Below are 24,968 nucleotides of genomic sequence, written 5' to 3'. Positions count from 1 at the left end.
GTGTGCGCGCGTGCATGTGTGTAGTTGGTAGGCCTAATTAACTGACTCTTGGATTTCTGTTTTTGATTAATTGCGAATGGAAATCTTGCAACCGGAGCTGGGCATTCAACAGATTATCATTACTATTAATTTACTTCCACGTAATGTGTTTGTGACAGGACAGACTGAGTCACTGATCCGTGTTTATGCTTTTTTTAGGGGATATGCTTCCTCGTTACTATGAAAAGGTTGTGGCGTTATTTAGAGCCCGGGCTTTTCGGGCAAGATCCGCAATGGGTTTTTTTTGGTAGTTGTTTTTTTTTTTTTCTTACATTTTTTTGCCATCCTGAGCAGGTCGTTTGGCAAAGAAAGCCAAGCGTTTTATCACTGTCTTGGCTGCACACCACAGAATGGGTACTATTTTTAGCAAAAGCCAAGAATACTGCCACGGCCACAATCTGAATTTGACAGTGAGTCATGGCTGTGTGTTCGCCCACTCATACCTTTGGTTGGACAGCACAGAATCCACCAGTGAGTGGAAAATGGGCACATTTTCAGTATCACCGAAGCACAGTAGGCCCTGTCGTCTGTGTAAGTGTGGTTTACACTGGAGCATTAGTCTTTAACAGAAACCTCAGTTCTCCCGCCTCCCACCATATAACTCCCACTTTGTCACCCACTTTTGATCAAAACTTGTGTAATCAACCACCCAGATGGATTTATCACACACTCGGCTCCTTCTCTGTGGACTTGGCTGTGGAGTAAATCTCATTGCGGTTATATTCTTAGGTGGCTGCGTGCTTTATTTGAGCCCGGGGAGCCTTTTATTGCCCACTCTCTCCCTGTCTGAGTCTACTTTTGGAGCCAGTAAAGCGACTCTAACTTATTGCACATATTTACGAAGAGCAGGAGAACGCTCGCCTATCTATCCTCTCTCCTGTAACTACGTTTACTTTAAACGACGTCGATAAACGGGGCTGAATATCGCACGCAGGCGATGGGGTGGTCTGGCGCGTCCCTCGGTGCTGCAGCCACCAGCAGTTGCCCCATCCTCCCATTGAGCGGCACCAGAGCCTCACACTATGCTGAGAGGCGCAGCGGAGAGAAGAGGAGACCCGGGGTTCGTGGCATTACTCTACCCACATACTTCATCAAACCAAAGCAAGGCTGTTCAAAGGCCAACAAGGAGTGATACATGCTGTTGCATGATGGCCAACATCAGTGCCTTTATTGCAGCCTACTGTCTTCACTTTAAAAATCTCCAGACCCCCTTTGTAACCTTATCATCATTCCCAAGGGCCACGCTGTATGAAATGTAACAAAGAGGCGTTGAAGAAAGCACAATGGAGAATTATCTCCATGGGATCAAAACCAGCTGTCCCGGTAGACCCCTCGTTCAATATACGGTAATCTACCGCTATTCATTTAAACTTACTGAGGAGTTAATGGAAACGCCAGGAGGAAAAGTAGGGAAGGTGGGGGAAAAGCAGCGGGGGGAGAATACATCAGGGGTGACGTGTCTGTCTACTCTGTGTTACAGCCCCTTTTAACTCCTGCTCGCTCCGTATTAGATCATTCGTCAATGGCGCATGAGACAGTCGCTCAACACGTCCATTTACACGCAAGATCACGCTTCGTCGTCCTCTGCTCTCAACAACGCGCTCCTTTATCTAAAGGCACCGCGTTGTGCTCATGATGCAACTTGCAGTAATGTTATGAGGACTGTGAGGCTTGATGCCCCTTTTCCTTTTTATCTTTTTTTTTCACTGACATTTGCTTGTATTCGCACAGTCATGAAGCTCCTAAAGTAAGAAGCAGGGTGTGTGTGTGGGTGTGTGGGTGTGTGTGTGTCTAAGTTTAGATGATAAGGAATGAGCCAGTGCGTGTGGGCGGCGTGTGCACGGGTTTTCAGGCTGATACACCATGAACCATGATACACCAAGAAAGAAACTTGGTATGAAGTCATGTTTAAGTTTCATAAAACAAACAATGAAAAACTCATACTTGAACATTTTTAATTTAAAGTCCTTCGGGCTCAGAACCACGCAGTGGACCTCAACTATATGATTTTAATTGGTAACATACATTTTTGACACCTAACCTGACCAGAAGTTCTAAAACTATACGGAAATTCAGTTAAACAAAGAAGAAAACACTTTGTGCTACTACTGTTTATTCACGTACTGAGAGAAATGTGTTATCTGAACCTCTATAATCTAGGGTATATAATCCTCTATACCCTTCCCAGGAGCGGTTGACCAACAAACATTAAACCAAGAGCAGGGTGTGTAATGATACAGGTTGGCACAAGGAACCCCAGGCTAATATCTAGGAAAGTAAGGCATCTCTTGCAGTGAGTAACATGTTCACAAGTCCACCATCAGAAGGAGACTCAAAAGGCCACTACTCTCCAAAAACAACATTGCTGCGTGTCTACAGTTTGCTGAAGGACATGTGGAGACTGTTGGAAGAGTGTCCTGTAGATGGATTAGACCGAAGTAGACGTTTTAGCCTGGACAACACACTCTGACCATTCCACCTTAAATATCTTATTCATTGTGCGAAACATGGTAGTGGTAGTATCATGATTTGGAGCTGTTTTGTTGCCTCCGGACATGGTTGGCTTGGTATTATTATCAGAGCTATGAATGTTGAAAATTCTACAAGAAAATGTCTCTGGACTAAAGTTCAACAGAAAGTGGATTATAGAGCAAGATAACAACCCTAAACACACAAGTTGTTCTGGTAAAGACTGGTTAAAGGAGAATAAATGTAATACTTTGGAATGGCTAAGTCAAAGTCTTAACCTTAATCCTATAGAAATGCATGGAAGAGCTGGAAGCAGACAGTCAATGCAAGCAAGCCAGGCAACATCCCAAATTCAAGCTGTTTTTTAAGGAAGAAAAAATCCCTCCAAGCTAATGTGCAGGGCTGATAAACAGCAGAAACATTTAGTGTCCTTCCTGAAATCCAGTTCCTAACGGCAATAATTCACATATTTTTGGGGCATACAAATATTCTAGATTGAACAATTTTCTAGAGAAATCCACTTGTTTAATTCGGTTTCTATATGCACTAACATTTTCAGAACCTCGGACAGCGACGCAGGCCCAGCTGAAGTTGCCATTGGTTGAAGGCACCAAGGACAGCTCCCCTCAGCATGAGCAGCTCCTCAGTGATGGGCTTGCTGGCTCTATATATTGCAATTTCTCCAATGTTAGAAAGATCTAGAAAGAGACTTTTGACTCCTAATTCAAAAGAACATATTGCTTTTTTTATTAAATATTTTTGTATTAAATACCTTTGTTAGAGAATATATGGCAGCATGTCAATCACTGTAGGAAATATTGCAGCCATTACTAATTTTTGCTGGGCACTGCTAAGGATCTTCACTTAAATATCCATGTGGTTTCCCAAACTTCCCTTGGTGAATTACCATCATGGAGGGACTGTGTTGCCTATTTAATATTGACATTTAACTTAACTCGAGTTAGTTTGGTGATCTAGTGAACACACTTAATCACATGGATAAAAATGTTGAATCAACCTCCTGGAAGTCCTATTACCCTTCAAGGAGGAAGGGCTGTGGAGAGAAAGTTGTTTGGCCACAAGATGGAGATTCTAAAGAGGTTGAATAAGTGGCAAAAAACATCAGTGCAGCATGAAAGAAGCAACAGAGAGGGGAGATGACTGTTGTAGTTGAGGGGTGATAAGCTTACACCAGCTGAGAGATAATCTGGGCTCTATGTTTCTCTGCTTTTTGAGTGCTGGGTGATTTTCCTCTCTTTAGTAAATGATCTATTTGGGGGGCTCATTTTCTTATCAGGCATCAAGCAGACTCCCTTTTTAACAACTAACAGCGTGTAAGTAAGCTTGTGGGCATATATGTGTATTGTGTGTGTGTGTGTGTGTTTGGATGAGCCTGTGAGTTGCCACCCCTATTCACTGTTGATGATTAGACTAAAGTGTTGACAAGCAGGTCATTAGCAAGCTCAAAGAGTCAGAGTGAGACTATGTGAGCATGTGTCTGTGCATGGGTGTGTGTGCACAGCTTTCAGACCATGTAAATGGTTTGTCCTCATGACACTCTTATTTCCCCACCTACCTGCCATGTGTGTCGTCATCCTGCTTCTGTGTCCGTCTGTCCCTTGTACCTTCTTCCTTTATGTTTCCTCCATCCATCCCCTTTGTTTCTTTCTCCACCCTCCTCTCTGGTGATTCACACTGTCATCTGTCTCCAGATGGCCAGAGCTCTGTCGCTGTGCCCCATCACAGTGATCCCAGCCACACCAGTGACACATGCACACACACACTCACACACACAGACACAGTCATTAATCCATGCACTCTGGCAGATTAAAAAAAAAAAGTGTATATTTCTAAATACATTTATGCAGCCATTCGCTAGTTTCATTTTTACACACACAAACAGACACAGAGAGAAAGTGAGAGAACTATGGACACACAACACAAATTGGACCATTAGACCTTATGAACTTATCATCAAATACACACTTTTACAGAATTTCTTGATTAAACTGGCACTCAGTGAGATAATGGAGAACATTGAAATCATTTTCAGTAAGGTTTAATTGTTTTCTTCCTGTCTCATCTATAAAATCTTAAACAATAGTATTTGAGTTAGACAGATCTGGTTTTCTGTAAATAAATATTATACATACACATGTATATATCTGGCGGCACTGGTTGTAAAGTCAATAGTTTATAGCTAACAGCAGCAGAGAAAAGCTCTATGGAAAATAAATGATGCTTACTAATTTCTTTCAACTATGACTCATGCATGTCCCTGAGCATGGCACTAAATTAATAAATGTATATTTTGGCTGCTTCGCTTATCGAGGGAATGCAAATCTAACACTGTTTATTCTATTCTGGCAGTTCATGTGCTTCACATGCACAACATACAGTTCATTTAAAATCCACTGTTCTAAAATTTAGCATTTTCCACCCTGTTACAAACAACCTCTGGGGTTGGCAAGGGAGGTTATGACAAAGTGCATTGCCCAAGGACAATGATACTGAAAGAGGAAATGATTCTTATCTACCTTTCACTGCCTAGTAGAATACACTACTAGCTTGGAAGTACTGGTCAAATTCCAATCTCCTGTAACTACTGTTCACCTTCTATGAGACAGGACACGTTATGACACATACATCCTGTATTTCATGTCCTAAGTGAATATTCCCTGGATAACAAAATATAAAGACAAATCACATTAAAAACCTAAAACCTTCCACTTCTGTGAACAAGGTATGGGAGCAAATCTGTAACTGAGAAGTGTAGATCTTGATACAGATTCTCCACTTTGTGTTGTTATCAGACATGGGGTTTTGCTCCAGCTACTGTAGATCCACACAGAATGTGAAAGACAGATGTAGATGCCCTGTCTGTCTTGCATAGACAGGCAGGCGGAGGCAGGGGCTCTTTAGCTTCCTGCTTTACACGGTTCTTATCAGATATCAGTGATCCCAGAGATTGAAGATTAGATCCTAGACATGAAATATCTTGTCCCTTGTCCTTGTCTTTTTTTTCTTTTGCTTTTCGTGCCTCTCTCTCCTTAAACATATAGGCAATCTGTCAGTGGTATCCCTGGGAACAAGACATGTGGGGAAAGGCACTGAGTGTGTGTAGGCAGCTCATGTGCATCCCTACCTTTGTAAGATCCTTTTTTTTTTTTTACATCTTAAACGTGTTTCCTTGATCTTTTTATGGCACAACTCAGGTTATTAGGATACAGTGGTTCTACACTGGTACTGGTTGTAGTCAGTGCTGATATGGTCTTTGTTTAAAGTTTTTTTTTGTTTTGTTTTTTGTTTTTTTTAAATGTCTGATAATAAAATCTAATTAAAAATCTAAAATCTGGTAAAGAGAATGAGCTCCACCATTGGGGTTGAGTTGGACCACGTTCAGCATTCAGCTGAGTTGAGGATGCTCAGGAAACTGAACTGTATACTAAGCAACGATTCTCATCCACTGCACTACCTGGAGGTGTTTTGGCAGAGCACTTTCAGCCACTGAACTATTCCACCACAATGCAGTACTGAATGTAGCAGGAAGTCCTTCCTCCCAGCAGCCATCAAACCTTTTCACATTGCATATGTTACACTGCTCATTTGCACTAATTCTGCATGTTATTTTGTTTCTATTTTTTTATATCTATGTTTTTGTTTCTAGTGGGCCGCCATACAACGCAATTTCCTGTAAAGGATCAGTAAAGTATTATTCTATTCTAAACGATTTTATTCTATTCTAGAGTACGATTTTTACAAACATTTGTTGTTGGGTGCGTGAGTGCCAAAATGTGAACCTGCAAGTAATTTGGACAGTGGTGGAATATGTAACTTACAGTGTGTTTGATGATATTGGTGAATTTTTGCAATCAAGTTATGCTAAACTTGTCATACAGAAGGGCGTGGAGGTAAGAGGATGTAGCAATATGAAAAGAAATTACAGAGAAGAACTCGCATACAGTATCTCAGTGCCTTTTACTGTCTTAGAAAAACATTCAGTCACTGAAAAACAAAGGTGAGACCCATTCATGTCATTTTATGGGCAGCATTCACAAAGACCTGGCTCACTTATATATTGACAGAAATGTATCAGCAGGCTTGGAGTTCCTCTCCACTTGGATTTAGATTGTAAGGAGGAATCTGCTTGTAAGTAAACCACTGATGTTGTACATGTGAAAATACTCCTCCACACTGTCTTGCTTGGAAAGCAGTATTTATTAATTCACAACACGATTCACAGCTGAACTTAAGAGCAATAACACAAAGACAGCTTGGCAAGTCTCGGAAAAAAGGTCATAATATGAGAGGTTCACATCATGTAAAGAACTCAAGGGTTACTCTTAATGTGTTAAGCTCTGACTCATATCTTGCTGATGAGTTAAATGTGTTTCATACATGATTTGATAGCAGTGGCTTCACTTCTGAAATTAATTATGTGAAGGAAAGGATAAGGTCTTCCCCAGAAAGCACATCAGTGTCTTTAATTTCAAAGACAAATGGACTCTTTTAATATTAGTTGAGCCCTGATGGCTCTGCATTTCAAAAATCGGTTTTATCTTTTTGCATTGTGCTGTGGTGTAGAAATCTCAGCTTGTTAAGTACATTTACCCTCAGCAGACTTGTTTGGGAAAAGAGGCTCCAGTACAATTACTGAAGTGAGCCAGGTTCAATGCATGGCTCAGGCTCAGGCTATTCTGGCTCATCCAGATCATATGAGTGGCTTCCATCTGGTCGTTACTTTAGGGCTTGAGCTGCAAGGTCTGAAATGACTTAATTTCTATTTGATTCAGGGGCTATAGGCCTGTTTCACAATTTTCCTTACTCAACCCTAGAAATGGTTCAGGCCTTTGATGCTTATCCTCTGTTGTGTCTGGCACGAGGCGGAGGGATCCCTTTAGGGAAGGAAACAAATGACTGTGTTGTGTGTTTTGTCATTGCTACTGTTTTGTTCGTTACTGTTGTTGTTTTCTTTATTGTTCATCTTCTCACCTGACAACAAAACGTACTCTTTTGTGACAATAAAGATTGACAGTGATGTTTTGCTACAGAGGTTTTATTATATATAAATAAGTGGAAAATATTTTCCACTACCTTGACTGCAGATACAGACCAGAAAAAGTTGTCTGTCAAGCAGTTTTATTAAAAGTTATGTTGGAAACTAGAAAAACCATCATAAAATTCTAAGAACTGTAAATGTGTTATACATTGTCCTTTGGCAAAATGTATAAAAGTTTGTTAGTTTAATATTGAGAACATTTTAGTGAATATCCTTGCCTAAGTTTTAGTGCAAATCAGATAAAGTCTTGAACCTGAAAGACCTGAGGATGAACAAAAAATTATCAAGTAATCATAAGATAAACCAACTACATTATTTTATCTGATCATCGCATTTGCTAATATCACACACTGTCACAATATGTGTTTTCCTTGTAATGCTGAAAAACAAAATTGGCTTTAAAATTGGCATCTACATTGCATGTTCAAATGATTCAAATCCAACAGGGTCAGCATTGGCTAAAGGCAACATGCAGGCAGCCTGCAACAGCCTCTTTCATCTCAATTGAATTTCACATCTATTTGATTGGGATTCTGACTGCCCCCTAGGAAGCGGTTGATGCTTCCTGGGGGAGGGGGGAGGTTGGGGCAGTTAAGATCTCAATTGAAAGGTGAAAGTGTACTACAGCATATTGAAGTGAGGGGGACTGATCGCCTGCTGCTCATCCATCTCTCAGTGATAGATGACATAGTCCTGCTGGGATGGTCGTGACCTGACCTTTGGATCAGCACATCCTCCCAGGTTTAATACACACTTCACAAAAGGGATCAAACCTCCTTCTAACACACACACACACATATAGATGCTTGTCCAGGATAATCATCTTATGCTATAAATTTAACATATCAGTCATGTTGATGTCATTCATTAGTCAGAGTCCAGAAAGTGTAGTTAAAATGCAAATAGAAGTCAAGGTGTAACAAAGACTTACTCTTAGAACAGGTTGGGGCTTATGTAACCGAAAGAGCTTGACTGTCAGATGTGAGGAGAATAAAAATTAGGTGATAATTGACTTTCATTGTTTCGCACATTAGTGTCACATATAATTGTGCTTTTCCCCATAAGTAGCAGGTAGACTGGAAGTGAAAACTCGAATTATTTGAGGACTGTACTCTCATGAGTGCGTGTTTAAATATGTGTGCGTGTGTGTGTGTGTGTGTGTGTGTGTGTGTACGCACATGCACATACTGTATATCCGCATGTGCAAGCGTACACTTTAGTAATAATATAATTGTGGTAGGAGATTAGACTTCGTATGCACCCTTGTCTCCTCGTTGTCATGGCAACAACATACAGCATCTGTGAGAGGATCGTTGAATGAGACTTTTTTTTTTAACTCATCACTTACTTTTTAATACAAATGTGGGTAAACATGCAAACAAAAAAAGAACAATTACACAAACACACATTACATTTCTGCAGGCGTGCAGCATCACCGCATTTTCTGTGGGAGGCCCACTAGTTTCAGTGCTGAATAAACTCCCCCACAAAGACAGGGGTCTTCCTTAAAGGGAAGAACATCAACCGTAACAAGCCTTTGACTCTGAATGGGCTATTTTCTATTGATCAGCTTGAAGCTTTAGTGTGTGGGTTGTCGAGGAGCTGTGTTGTTCACATCAACACCAACGTACCAAAGGGCTATTTAAATGTAAGAAGAACAAGGATTGAGGACCATAACACACTGCAGAAAACACAGGCAATTGTATCTCTGTGGAATCCGAGGGCAGAGCGCTTACATAGTTTTAGGGATGAGCTAAAAAAAATTGTGTTTAAAGTATTTGGGTGTTTTACTTTTGGGGTGAGTGGCTGGGGTGCAGGTCCTCTTGGATGGCATGATGATTCTGCAGATTAAATATGATCCAGCTGGAAAGAACTACCTGCCTCCCCCCTTCTCTTCCTCTCTGTCTCAGAGAACACATGCTGTATTGTACCTCTTTTGCCCTGCCTGATATCAGGCAGAAATGTGTGCATGCACTCATGCTAGAGTGCTGACTTTCTGCATGCACGCATCTTATGTGTTTTAGCATGCAGCCGCTTTCTTCAGCCGCTTTAATTTTTTGGCTCAGTCTTTGCACGTGGGTGCTGTTTAATTTTTTACCCCACACATTTCACCCTGCTGCGTTGCTGTGAAAATGGGTTTTTGCGCATGTGTGCGCAACAACTATGTGTTGCCATAGGCATCAACAGATCTTTGAAAGAAATGCGAGACCCTGGGATGTGAATGTCACAAATGCAAAGCAAGGCCGTTGTCTGTGTGGTATATACTGCCTAATTTACAGGTGAGAGTGTTTGCTGCCAATTGCACTCACACATATGTTTCTTTGAGCATCATCTCTGTATCTGTTTAGAAAAATCTCCTTTTTATTTTGCACATTCATGCAGCAAAACTTCAGTCCAAGCATCAAATATGTCCCATTATACTGTCAATAAACAAGCTTTATTTTACTGCCCTTTTAAGGAAACATTTACCCTTCAGTCCAGTGGAGGCAGGAGAGGGGGAGACAAAGCAAGCTTATTGGTAATGCCTTCCACTGCATTTGGCTTGTCTGTAATGGCAGACAGTGTCGTCCTGGCCCGGACATTAGCCTAATGTATGGAGGCGAGCTGGAATGCTGAGCTCACCCATTTCCATTTTAATGGTGGCTATCTAGAGGTTAATTCAGATATGATGCGGTCAAGGCGTGCATCCACACTGACATGTCAAGAGACAAATAGTGGTGATGAGAGGATCTATGGGGCGGAACGGTTTATCTTTCCTACCAAGGAAGGTGCTACCGGCACGCACACACAAAAAATATGATGTTTGAAGTTTACTCACGGGTTAGGTTAAACGTAATCATGGATAGTTTTGTTACTCAGCAAACCCTAAGGGATATGCAAATTTGGTTTGAAATTATTGCTGTTTGCTCCAGTGGGATGCTTCTATGGGTAGAACCCCTGATGTACGACTAATGTACTTTATGGTTTCTCTTGAGACTACGAAAAGGCTGAACTCTGCATTTTAGCTATGTGATATGCGAGAATTGGGATGGGTAGTGCTATAGAATGCTAAGAAATGTGGAAATTCCAGGGGACCTCTACTAAACTTCAAACTATATTCTTTGCAGTAGCCTTCATCTCACACAGAATATGATGTAAGGCATATCTATTATTGACTGCAAGAACAGGATGGTCTCTGTATCTTTGTCTTTTGACCAAAGGCAATTGTAAGTTGTAGATAAAGAGAGTAGAGAGAGGCAGGGAGGAATAAAGAAACTGCAAAACAATGGAGTCTAGACAGAAGATTTGCAGTCCTGTATTGTTAGCCTTGTTTGTGTCTTTGTGCTATTATGAGAATAAGGAATTGGGATTATGTTTGCCATGAGTCAGATATGAAGGCAGATATGTAACACTGTGTTCACACAAGGTATAGGGATTACACTCATGCACGTGCACTCTTGTTTCACACGAAAAGTAGACCTCTAGTACTGGCTAACGGTGCAGATTAAGTGCTTTCTCGTTGCGGATGTCACACTGGCTGTCTGTGACCTCAGCACAAAAGGGCAACATGTTGTTGAAGACAAAAAACATCTCCCTCTGAAGTCTTCATCCTCTTTCCAAACCATTTACTCCCATTGGCTGTTGCTCTTCCTCTCATTGACCTTGTGACATGTTCTCACTTGTGCACTTTCATTCCTCCCTTTGTCCTTTTTCTGCTGCTATTTTTCATTTTCCTGCAGTTTGCCCCTCATCTCACCTTTGCTTCTATTATTTCTCACATAACATCTTCCATATCTATTTTTTCATGCATTCATACATTCAGACTGTCAGTCAGTGCTGTCTGTCCATCTGTCTGCTTTGCCCTCCTCACCGCCATCTCTCTCTCTCTTTCTACTTTGGTCTCTCCTTGTCTCTTTCCTCCACTCTGATGGGTTACCGTCCTGCTGGAGTACAGCACAGTGACCACAGATTCATCAAAGTGTCACAACGAGCTGCCGTAGCAAAGCAAACAATAGCTCCTACACATAAGCGCGCTCGCACACACACACCCTGCAGCCCTAGCAAGGTCACTCTTTTCCCTATACACCGAGTTGGCAGTGTGCGCACCGGAGATGTTTGTGCCAAGCAGATGTTGCCAGTTGCACAGTGGGCTAAGCACTGGACAACATGCCTGTTGTACATGAACAAATATCAAGCATACTGTTGTTAAGATTCCAGCACAAGCCAATGCAAACAGTTTCCACAGTCTTGGTAGGTAATAAAACACACTAACCACTAACACAGGTTTGCATTTTTATTGAATGCTGAACCAGCATATTTGTACTATTCCATATTCATAATTGGTCACCTGAACTTTTACAACATGAGAAAACATGACCTTTTACTTTGCAGATGGTTTAACTGGACTAAAACAGCACGGCCAGCAGTCTGTTTATGGGGTCTTTATGGCGTATCAGTGCGGTCAACTGCAGGATGGGCTTTTCCCTGCATATTTACACCGAGGGGCTTTAGAGTAGGTCACTTGCTCTCAGTAGCTAATTTCATAATGCACCCTGGGGAGACTTAAATAATGCATCCAAGCAGAATCTACTTAATCAAAAACTCGGGTATTTAAAGACTAAAGAGAGTATCCTGGTTTATCTGAACCACACAGCTTTTGAGTAGCTGTGCAAATATACTGTTCCAAAGAACAATAGTAGTCAATGTAACTGCACAGTGTAGTAAGAACATCTGGCAAACCTCTCCGTTATTACTGTGTAGTGTGAAAATCAAACCTGATGAGGTTGTAAATCAGGCCTTAATGCACACAACAGTGCATTCTCAAGTGAACTTCTGCTTTTGTCCAATTCACTTCTGTGCATTTATTTTTCAACGAAGATAAAATGTTTCTAGCTGCGGCCAAAAAAACCCTCTCTAAAAGCACTATGTTAGACTTTCATCCCAGATTGTGTGCATCATTATCAATTTAAGAGCTGGTCACTTGGCACAGGTGCTCACGCTTCAAAGTAGTATTCAGCCGAGCTCTGGCAGACCCAGTAGACTAATTCTCTGTCATGAGAGTTTTTGGTTTTTTTTGCTTTGTTTAATTGTACCCATAAACGGAGAGCCTGCTTCCCTGTTTGGTTGATCGCCTGTCATATATTAATATGTACAGCATGTTCCATCCCCTAATAACGCATGCACTCTGATGATATGAAATGCTTTTATTCTGTTAAAAAAACATACTCCTTCTGTAGCCTTTTTTAGCTCTTTGGTGTTTCGTGGGCCATTACATTTTAAACATGCTGATTTCTAACAGGAAAGTCTCAGCACTAACAGTCATTTCTTTCTTCTAGCCTTTTTAGCTTAAACTAACTAAAGCTGAAGAATAATAGTTCAGTTGCTGTAACATCTTTAGTATTGTTTTGTAATTCAACCCTGCCCACACATCCTGTCTCTGTGCCTGTGTACAAAGGGTTCCCAATCCACTCTGACCCCTATCAAGCTCTGGCCATCAGGCTGCTGTCTGAGCCACTGATTGGCATTTGTCTGATAGAGCCTTGTAATGAAGAAGATGATGAGGAGATTATTGACTGGGCTGCGTATATGAAAATCAGGTGGCAGAGGTGGACGTGGAGGTTTTACTTGGATATTAGTATTGACCTGATGATAATGGGAAGGGTGGATGCCTACTTGCTGGGTCTATTTAAAGGCTTTCATGAAACAGTCAGATGGAGACAGTGCTCACTTTGACCTTTTTTGTTCTTTTCCCCTATTACCAGTTAAAAATGAGGACTGAGAATAGACACGACTAGAAAGAAATATGACTACACGATGTGATGCTCAGTTATTTTCAGCTCTCTGTACAGCATAAAGGCCATATTTACCTCATGTTATTGCATTATGCACTAATTTTCACTACTTTATTCATTTCATTTTGTATTTTTCTCAATAATTATAATTATTATTATTAATTATTAATAATAATACTTGCAGATCTCAACAGTCAACATAGACCTGAACTCTTGATGCTAACTTGTACACCTATCGTAGCTTAAGTGTATTTAAGTGGACAGGGTTAAAGTGCACACACATTAGCATCTTTTGCAGCATATGAAGCATTGAAAACTGACAGCTGAGAAGCCCCCGCCCGTTTTTTGACGAGACAGGCCCCGGGGAGTCAACACTGGTTTGATGGATATATTCTGACTGGAAATGCTATTATGCTCCTGCTGAGGCTGATTTCGCCCAGATGATCTGGGTCTTTACCGCCCGACATTATTTCACTTTTCACCTCCTAACCGAAAATGTATCATGATACAGATTTGCTGCGCTAGCTGGAACACAAACTATACCACATGTGTCAGCTTTCCCAGTTCATGAACAATGTGATGCAGCGTGAAGCCTCTGAAATTTTAAAGGTGCAGTGTGTACAATTTGAAAGGATGTATTATGTTTCATTATAGGGTGATCACCTAAGAATAAGAATTGTTTACTTTAGAATGAGCCTTTTATAGCTTCATAGGGAGCAGGTCCCTTTTCACAGAGGCAGCCAAGTTGTGCCATTATGTTTTTCTAGTAGCCCAGAACAGAGAAAGGAAGCAGTGACTCTGGAGAGGGAATTCAGGGTTTCCACTGAGGGGAATAAGAGTAGGGTTCGGGTGGACCCAGTAAACTAGATTCTACAAAATTATACAAACTTTACCTTTAAACATCAGGCCTAACTGTTGCTGTGAAAACAAATGCAGCATACGCTTGACTAGCTAACCAGAAACTAAGCTTTATATGCCTTAACACCTGTAAACCCCAATTCAGAAAGAATGTTTGGGCAAAGTAGCATAGAGAAACTATGTTTCACATATCATTCAGTAATGGAGACACATATTAACCCTGGAGGAATTCACCAAAGCAGCCTTTGATTACATGTTTCAAAGCTAAAACGTGTTTACTGACATTTTGTTTTTTTAATGTTCTGTTTTAATGCCCTCAGGTAGTTTAGCTCATTTTCATGCATTGATATATCATAGTCATTTTACACAGTTGTGTGTAAGAATATAAATGAGCAAAACAAAAGTCCAATCTACTGTGAGTGCTGCATTATTTGTGTTGTTGAATAATATGGGTTATGCAGATAACAGATGTCCTCCAATTATAGTCTCCTAATTACATTTTAATCAGGCTGCATTATGATTCAGGTTTGTGGCTGAAGCAAGGCAGAGGGAGAATATAGGCCATTTGTATAAATAGCATGTTGTCTTGCATGACATTTTAATTTAGTCCCCCTGTGAGGTTATTTATTGGTGCAGGTTCCATTTGTTTGAGCATAACTGCTCTTATGTTCCGTTTCTTCTACATGTGTAAATGATTTTAAGACATGATGTATTCGTGTTGTCTGAGTTCAGCAACCATAATGTATGGGGCTACTTATTGAGTATTTAAAGCGACCCATTGAATTCACCAAAGAAAAAAGATTTGAGACCGTACCGTGTGTACCTTGAGATACATTTCTTGTAATTACGGGATGCGAGACTTAGGGATCTCATAAATATGAGAACGTTTCAGAACCTGCCTTAGATTAATCTGGTTTTCGGGATGTCTTCAGTATTACAGTAGTTTTATGATAGTTTTCAAAACTTCCAAAACTCTGAAGTGAAACAGACCTGTCGATAGATAATTCAACGAGTTTAGCTTTTCAAAATGTTGAAAAATAGGCTGTAAACCGAGCCTCCCTTTATTCAATTTGCACCCTCATATCCATGGCAAGACGATACTTCCTGTTTCCTGTAGAAGTTGGTAAATCGGGTGAAGTCTAAGATTAATGTGACAATCTCTAAAATTCTATGTCGAAAATCAAACACGGAAATTGATATTTAAGATCATGTTTAGAATGTCTTTGTATCGCCTAAAAAAATTGAGAATCAACAATAAAACCATGATGTCATGGTCGTCTCAAATAGCGACAAATAAATAACCACTCTAGCTTTTGAGCACATCTTGATCTCTGGATCTTTAGAAATTATTAAACATTGAATGTTAAAAGTGTTCGCTCATGAGAAGAGAAACAGGAAGTGTTGCCATAGATACAGAAAGTTGCACTGTGGGCTTCAACTTGGCTTCATTTTAGCCTATATGTTTACATTTAGCAACATTGAATATTCCAAATTGGCAGTTCATTTTTGCTTTTTACCATTGGATGTACAGGTAACTCACTGATGTCCTTGTATCATTGAAGGAAACTTGATGATTCTCAGGCAAGTTCTTAAGTCTAGCCTTCAAATTCATTACAGCGTTATACTATATGCTGGTAATTGAACCTCGCTTTACAGCCTATTTGTCCAACAAATTATCTGTTGACAGTTCGGTTTTACTGTAGAGTTTTGGAATATTGAAAACTATCACTCACTACTGTGATACTTATGACATCCTAAAAACTTGATTTGTCTAAGGCAGGTTCTGAAACGTTCTCATAGTTATGAGCTCATAATTACAAGACCTCCATTTTTTTTTCTTTGCTAGAATGCAATGCGCTGCCATATGTATTATTGTGCAGGATGATCAGAAATTATCCTTCTGTTACCCTTAGAGGCAGACTGACAGCTGACTGCTCACATTTACTGCAGCTGTCAAAATGATGAGCATTAATTCTTATATTAACCTGTTTTGACTGGGAGAGGTGACCATCACAGCTCAAGGTCAAACAAATTATTAGTTATACATGATGCTATCTATGCAGACACCAACACTGAAAACACTCTAGCCAGAGGCACAAAATATACAGAGTGCAGACACTCACATTCATCAGTCCACATTAGAGTTGAAATACAACAAAACCCCTACCATTGATTAAGAGCATCAGCTGTGCTTCAAATCAGTCAAAAACAAGTAATTTAACTTGGGGATTCAAGACACACTCACACAAGCTCACACTCAACAGATCCATCCCAAGTTCTGTTCTGATAGATGGCAACACCCACAATTAAAATTTAAGATTGAAGGCAGCTGACACACATGCAGGATGAGTACAATTAATGTACTACTCGAGTGTGTACTCATGTGTGCTTTTTTTATTCTGCTTTACGCCTGCCCCCTTGTCTTCTCTCCTCCAGCTATGTCATGTATAATGTGGGAGCCTATTACTAATGTGGTGAGAGGGCCAGGGAGTGAACAATTGTGTGATGATGGAGGTGGGGAGAGCTGGTAGAGGGTGATCCATTTAGCACTGCTATATTAATGGCTTATGCTGCAAGCCGTAGGTGATAATGGATGTTGCAGCACTTGGTGCAAACAGTTTGACTGTGGGTGTGCATTTGTGTGTGTGTATATGTGTGTTTATTTGTATAATTTATGTTCTTGGGTGCCGAGGAGTGTTGTTTTTTATTTGGTCTTAAACTCTTTAATACTTTATGTTAAATTTCTACACTCTTTTCACCTTACACCCTTTTAATAACTGCCTATTTCTCTTTCTCTTCGCAGCTCAGAACTGCAGTTACACGCTACACAGTCCCAATGGGACGATAGAGAGCCCTGGCTACCCGTATGGTTATCCTAACTATGCCAATTGTACATGGGTGATTGTGGCAGCAGAGCACAACCGGATACAGCTGGTGTTTCAAGGCTTCGCTCTGGAAGAGGACTTTGACATCTTGTCTGTATATGATGGGCCACCGAGCCCTGGGAACCTGCGGACACGGTAAAATATTTTTTCACACCCAGGCTTTTAATTATATTTAAATGCTGAGATTGAATTTCATAACGTCTTCACGAGGAGCTCCAAATATTTTATAAATGTATTTAACAGTTTTGAATTTTAAGGGTTTTTGTAATTTGACAGTCGTAGTGCCGATTGATTGGAAAAAAAAAAACCCTTATAGATTAATTCCAGGTTATTACAATGTGTGTCATTATTCATATAAAGAATGTGAAGTTACATCATGCTGTGGTGACTGTTGGAAGAGGCAGGAACCATTTTGTGATCTATGTTGTTTACCTGGGCATTCTGCAGTGGTTAGAATAAATTAACTTATCTTATCTCTTATCTTTGGCTGTAAAGTCGTTCCAATTTAATGGACATGGGAAGAAATAAAGAACAAGAAAAGTGACCTGAAAATGAATCCCAACAGTAAGCAACAGTATTCAGAAGAAACTAATCTTAGAACAGTTTTCCAGTGGCTCAGTGCAAGATCAGCTAATTTGAGGACATTCATACTGGCAGCACCAACATGCTGTGGAGAAAGTCAGAACACAGCCTCCAAAGGCAGTACAAATCTTACAATATGGCACCTGCATGTCCCCAACAGTAAACGTCAGACAACATTACATTCTCTGATAATAAAGACACTGTAATCAATAGAACTGAATTCAAATTAGTTGTTTTAGTGATTATACATTTGCATGGATTTATTTAATCGTTTATTGGGAAGAAATCTTTTATTAAAGGGATGTAGGGTAGCTTTAGGGTTTGAATGTTCCCAAGAAAGAAAATTCTATTCTCTCTAAAAAATTACAGTATTGCAAGTACCAAAAAGTTGATAGCCATATCTACTGAAAATTCCACATAGTGCTGCAATGTTTTTGCAGCACTGGTACCACATAAATGTTCCCACTGGTGAATGATTGAGAGGTAAAAGAGGCTGAGACCTGAGGAAACTGTGAAATTGTCACACAATAACGTATAATGGGTAGCACAAGCAGTTCGGTTTTAAACAAACCCCCAGCTTAGCAAAACTGACTGGGAGGGGAAAGAAACAGTTATTATCGAAATATCTACTATGCATCAATCACATTTCAAAGCTTCAATTTCAAAGCCCAGGTTATCTCAGTTTATCTTTATAGGAAGAGGTAGTTATTTAGGCAGTTGTTAGTAGAATAGAGTAGATACTACTGTATTAATGTATGTTGAGACACTCCAGTTTTCAGATTGTGGCTTTACTTCAAAAACATATTCAGGAGAAGGCAGAGGTGACAAAGAAACAAACAGCTAATAAATACCAGGCCTCATGAGATTTGACAACAACACAAATGTATATACAATGCTTCAGCGATTTTCAAATAAAACCAAAAGCTAACAATTAAAATGTGTCTCTCCCTGATATACTTTTATGTATATGTGGTAAATGTCAGTATATTCTAGATTTTAGCTTTGCTAAAAAAAAAAGAGATGGCTAAAACCAGGAAATTAAAGCCTAAGTTGTAGTGAAAATGTCCTTCATAGAGTTATTTGGACTTGATTAAGGTAATGGACTGGAAACTGGAAAAGAGGCAACTATAATCACAACTATAATTACTGATTGTTGCAGCGCATCATTTTAGTGAACACCAGACTGACTCTGTGGACACTGTGACAGCACCTGAGGTTATTCGCTGGAACTCTGGGTGCATTTTGTCCTTTAGAGCTACTAGCAAAATAAAATGAAGCCCACTTGGGCATGAAGACTCAGACAAACAACTTCTGAATCAACAGTCTCATCCTCTTGAACAACCATCAATTTAACACTCTCGGAAAGAGCTGCCTTGTGCTAACATCGCAAGCTGAAATATTGGCTCTCTGGTTTGCTGAGTACCATGCTCAGTACATTTACACATTTTCAGCATTTGGGACTTTAGAATTAAATGTTGTTAGGCTGAATTGCAATCCAAAGAGCCAGACTTCTGTTTTATTTATTTATTTATCTGTGATTATAATACACAGCCACAGAGCTGCTATTCACTGATGCGTTTATTCATTTTGGGATATTATTGCTTGCAGTCTAATATCTATCAGATCTCTTGGCAGCGCCTCATATACAGACTAACTTAATTAGTGACAATATCTGCATCTGACAGTTGAAGCTACACCAAAGCTACTTTTTATTCCTGTCACCTCTTTCTATGAGCTTAGCCTTGCAGATAGTTGAAGCATATGTTATGCAAGCAACTAAAGCCAGATGAGAGAAATATTCTTAAGGGCTTTTGTTACTGACACTGTTTTGGGTCTCTGTCAACCTCTGTGTTTCCCCCTGTCAATCTCTCTCTCTTTCTCTCTCTCTCACCTCTCATGCCCCACTCCCTACTGTGCCCCTCTCATTCTGTGCCAGTGTTGCCTCCATTGCATCTCCCTGCAGAAAATGAATGAAAGAGAGAAGCAAATCCATTATGGATTGGTGTTGTGCTGTTCTCCTCAGCCTTTCTCCTGTCTGGACCTCTGGGCTCTGTTGTATATTGATGCTCCAGTGGGACGTAGAGAAGCACTTTGAAAATAAGTGAGGGTGAAAGAAAATGAATTTGGGGGAAAAAAGAAGCAAAAGGTGGTTGGGGAAAATAGAAAAAATACTGGAAACATCTGAGATATTGAAAAGCACTAAGATTATGTGGAGAACAGAGACTTGATATGCCTCTGTTGTCTTCGACTAGAGTTCCTCTTATTTCAAATGGGGCATTTTGTAAAAGTGGGACTTTTCATTGAGTGAGTGAGCTGAGAAGGGCTACAAAGATTGTACAAATGTCACTCAGTCAACGGCAGTCTGTCAAAGCAAGCATGTATATTAACACTCACAAACTCTCTCACTTACACCACAGACACATGTATAGGCACATTTTCATACACACACAAAGATGCACAGCTGATAAATCAGCCCTCCCTTTGCTCTCATCTGCTGCTCGTGTCAAAAGTAATTTTCTTTCCATCTTTCTTGCTCCTCTTCCTCCAATTTCTTTCTCACACTCCTCATTTCGTCCTCACCTGTTTCTTAATATCTTATCTCGTGCCTGTTCTCAATTTTGTGTCCTTCAAGCTGTGTTTGCTGAATTTGATCAGTCTTTCATTGATAGTGCACTATAGGTAGTATTGCTTGAATTATAACTTTTAATCCCAATATTCATCAAACAGTAATGTGTTCTCTCACATCACACTCAATGATTACTTTTGATTTGATTTGATTTTTCTTTAGATGTGCTTATTTATCCATTAATTTATTTGCTGCTGTCACAGCAATGCTGGGAAAACTACTAGGAGAAGAGCTGAATAAGGAGCTGGCAGTTCAGCTAAATATGTTACTGTATGTGTGCTTGTGTTCCTAAGTATGTATGCCCACTGCTGTGTGAGTGCCTGTCCTCCTGCAGCAGCCACTTTATGAGTCACTGTCACTTCTAAGAAAATGCATATACGAGTCAGTCAGTTGCTGCAGCACTTCATTGAATTGCAGATTCAAAAGAAAAACAATAACTCAATGGATGTTTTGGTTGTTTTAAAAAATAATCTGCGATGATATACTGTATGTCTTATAAGCACTGCTGTGTTTGTGTGACTGCTGTTAATTAAGCAGAGCGTTATTTTCCAGAGGTGGTGTAGTGATTAAGTGTTTAAGTGTGTCTTTTACCCTCAGTGTTTTGGAACCTATCCGTTACTTCACACAAACAGGGCCTGAACAGCAGCCAACAGTTACCATGCTTTATTTTATAGGTTAATAAAGTGTTTTTAATGGCCACACATTGATAGTAGTCTGACACATTGTTCAGTTAAGATGTAAATAAATCTGATCCATGAAATAAAGCCGATTATTGTAGTGAATGGATGCTTTAACTGATACCTTAAAGATACAGTGTATGCAATTTTTTTTTTACCCAGAAATATGCTTTAAAACACATTTGTCTTTCCTAGAAGCTTTTGGAAAACCAATAAAATAATTATTTCTGATTGACTAGTAAGTTAGTAGTAGTAATAACAAATACTAGAAAAAACTAGGTGTAGCTTGGTGTAGTTTTGCGGAGCACAGCAAATAAAGGAGATTAAGGGCTGGGCAGTGCAGAGTGGATTGATTTTGAGTCTCCTGCTATCTGTAGCTTAAGCAATTTATGTAGCTTTGAATATTTACATGTAAATGAGAGAAAGCTTTTGGTAATGTTGACTTGAAATGTGTATGTAAATACACATTGGGGCTGGAGTTAGGATGTGGTCAATTTCACTTAGCATATCAACAAGCAGAGAAAGCCCAGATCCTACCAAAGTAATTCTAAGCTGCTTTAATTGTTTAGACATATGTGCCACCAGGTGTGATTATTACTGCTTTTTATTGCTTTATATTGTTTCCCTCAATATAATTAATTCCATCTATTTATAGGTAATCTTTATCCATTCAACCTGGATTAGCTTGTTCGTTCATGCCATTAACCCCTATTGTTGACCAATAGCACTGAATCCACTGGATCACGTTTCTTCAGTACAAAATACTTAGTCGTGATATTTTTAAATATATTGCCCCAGATGCTCAGAATCACTATACAGTGACTTTGTGCAGCAGTCTAATATAAGCAAGAGACAGCTACACATCTGCAACGTCTCCTCCCCCCTTGTGAAACAGAACATCTGGCTGATGTGTTTTCAATCGTTTTTGAATAAGAACAGACATCTATAAGAATGACAAACAAGCTAATCCTGGTTACAGAGTTTTCCTGTGCCAAATTATTGTTGATCTTAGTGATAATATTTCACTTTGTTTTTTGTGCAAACAGAACAGGTTATATAAACCCTTCATGCTGAGAGTCAGTTACTAATCCACCATGTACCTTGTTAACATAAGAGACCCTTAGATTCACATCATGTCCACAGGAAATGACTTATCAGGGACATACATCATGGAAGCAACTGAGGCTCAACCCTGTGATGAAGTATTATGTTTGAATGTAGCAGTCAAATAGACAGTGTTCATTATTACCATATGACAATAGCGTGACCCTAAGAAAGGGTGCTGTGATGGATTGTCTGCATCTGGTTTCTACAGGTTGATACTCTACCAAGTATCTGCCTACAAGTTAGAAAATAAATGAATAATATCGATGATATGGCCTAAAATTAGCTTTTTATTCCCATTTTCCTGTTTTTTTCATTTATCATCAACGTGTTTGTAGTAAGTAAATTTCACTAAAATAATGCGGGTAAATGACAAGTTATCATCTGGCAAAGTGCTTTTGTGTCCCAACCCTTTGGTATCTAGCCAATAATTACATTTCCTACACAACATATGGGATGCTGCAGTTTACCGCTATAGGAAACACATTTTTTAGGAGACGGCGTTGGAAGCACGGTAGTGTGTTTTTACTTTTGTGTCACATTTCACCTTGTAACTGCCAATCAGGGAGTCGTCGAGTACATTTCAGCACAGGGAAAAGCTATTGGGGTGTGTGAAGGCATCTCTCTCCACATGCCTTCCTCTCAGTGATGGAGTGATGGAACGGAAGGACTTAAGGCCCGGCAGTCTGGCGGGGTGGGAAAATGAGGGAGAGGAGGAGGCGTGAAAGAGACAGATTTTCAGCCTGCGGGCTCGATAGGACCTAAATAAGGAGCACTAGTGCATAGTGCTGGGAGTGGCATTAACAATACAGTCAACCCTCAGAGCTGGGAGGTTGGGGTGACACAGGATGGGTTTGCGTGTGGAGAGCAGAGAGAGGCAGAGTGTGTATGTGTTTGTGCCTAAACTGTGCTTACATAGCGAGATCTAGGTTAGTGCACGTCCCATCCCTGCAAGCTGATTCAGTGTCAACAAAATCAAGGTTTATTGGAATACAGATAAAATGAACACCACGCTGACAAACACACACTCAGACACGCCCTTTTGAGCACAGAGTAAATGGCAGTGGGGTGGAAAACTGTTAGCCCTGTAATTTATCAGACACATAAGGTTTCAGAGATGTTTCTGCTTTTTCGGCAATCACTTGAGAGCTCAAGTGCTTATACAGTATATGCATGCAAGGGGAAATATTATGTGTAGGCTTTTATACTGTATTGCTTTTGCGTGTAGTTCAAAGCTGTGATTTGTGCTACATAAATCTCCTGTCTAAGAACAAGCCATGAAAGCAAACCATAAAAGACTATTTACAAAAGAGATTCACAAGTGCAGTTGATCCTTACGACAACAAAACACATACACCATAACAGTGCTTACACGATTAGGGACTAGTTGTTTATTGGATTGCCTACACAAATCAGTTGAGAAAATTTTTTCTTGTAAATCATTATTAATTAAAAATGCTAAATTCTTTCTTGATTAAAACCGGTGCTTTATTTATTAATTTATTTTTTTTAGCTGATATTCTTGTACATGGATCCTTGCATTTTTGATTGTTTCAGTCTAGTTTCTATACAACTGACACTAAATAAATAAAACTGGCTAAAGAAGTCAATCTGGTGCAATTTTGAGGCTTAAAATTGGTTAGAACGGTGAGCCTCACTCAAAAATATGTAGCAGAGAATATTTCTGCATTGCTGTCAAACTATACAAAGAGTCTTTAACAGCACCTTTTTATATTAAGAGATGTTTTTTAGCTTATTTCTTGTAAAAGCATTCTGTACAGTAAAGCATTCTTTTATTTACACCTACACTCAGCAATATTATCATTCATGTGGAATATTGTTTTGTCCCCCAAACATATGTAGGGCCTGTACCTTATTTCTGGTGAACAGCTAGTTAAATTAACAACCACAAATCACACGACGTGAGCAAACTGTAAAGTTTCCAGCCTGATTATCCAAACCAGGATCCGTGAGATGCTAAATGACTTTAGGGGGTAACTGTCTGTGCGTTGTCACTACATGTGACTCTTTTCACCTGAATGAGGTGAAAACACGTGAATGATTAGTGGTACGAAACATTGTTTTTGTAGTTGGTCTTCAGTATCACCTATTTAAAAAGCAGTTAAACTATGCTGGGTTTGACATGTTTTATTATACATTATGCTTCTTTTAAATGATACCAGCTGCTTACATAAAAAGAAATGTTTGTGTATTTTTAATGATATTTAACACTTGTATTTATCTTTATAGCAGCTATAATTTCTTATTTTATCACCCCCATTGTACAAAAATGCTAATCTTCCACCAAGGAGTCATATAGAAAGTCGGTGAGCAGGGAGCATCTAAAGCTTGTGTTTATTCAGTCTCTTCTCTCTCCCAGGATTTGGTGTGTTAGTGTGCATCCATGTCTCATACTGTATGTGTGAACGAGTTCAGTGTTAGTGAGCGAGTCAAACATGTAAGGAGCCAGTTTCTGGAGGTCAGGGCTATTTCAGGTGATGTACAATAGCATTTCTTGGCTGAACACTTGCTATAACAATGATTCTGCTTCTGTGAAGTCCTTGGCCGTTCCGCTCCGTGGGGACTGTGGTGCACATGTGTTCAATGTACAGTATGTATACAAGCACACTTGTTTTTTTTCTACAGCTCATCCTGCAATACTGTACACATGTCTTGATATGAACACACTGTGAGAAAGCTGTGCAAGGAGTACATTTTGACAGCAGAAGGAGGAGGAATGTTTGTTTCTCTGTGTGTGAGAAATACGACTTCAAGGCTGCATGGTTTTATTTGTTTGTAGTCATGATTGAGCATGTTATTCTACTGTAGCATCTCATAATGTACATAAATGTGCTTTATGTAAATATGTAGATTAATTTTTTTTTATACACTGCCCTG

The 24,968-nt window shown here is 39.7% G+C and overlaps 1 protein-coding gene across 2 annotated transcripts in view; it reads left to right on the top strand.

Annotated features, from left to right (window-relative positions):
• The window catches only part of csmd2 (CUB and Sushi multiple domains 2), a 244,172-nt gene that overhangs the window by 1,610 nt on the left and 217,594 nt on the right, over positions 1 to 24,968 (top strand). For both annotated transcript variants that reach the window (XR_010914488.1, XM_067505569.1), the window contains exon 2: positions 17,000 to 17,216. Coding sequence is in view for 1 of the 2 variants with exons in the window: in XM_067505569.1 (XP_067361670.1) it covers positions 17,000 to 17,216 (217 nt within the window). In the remaining variant the exon portion in view is untranslated. The remainder of the gene's footprint in view (positions 1 to 16,999; positions 17,217 to 24,968) is intronic.

The sequence above is a fragment of the Channa argus genome, chromosome 1, assembly GCF_033026475.1.
Source record: "Channa argus isolate prfri chromosome 1, Channa argus male v1.0, whole genome shotgun sequence".
Lineage (NCBI taxonomy): Eukaryota > Metazoa > Chordata > Actinopteri > Anabantiformes > Channidae > Channa > Channa argus.
This window is presented reverse-complemented; position numbering and strand designations above follow the sequence as displayed.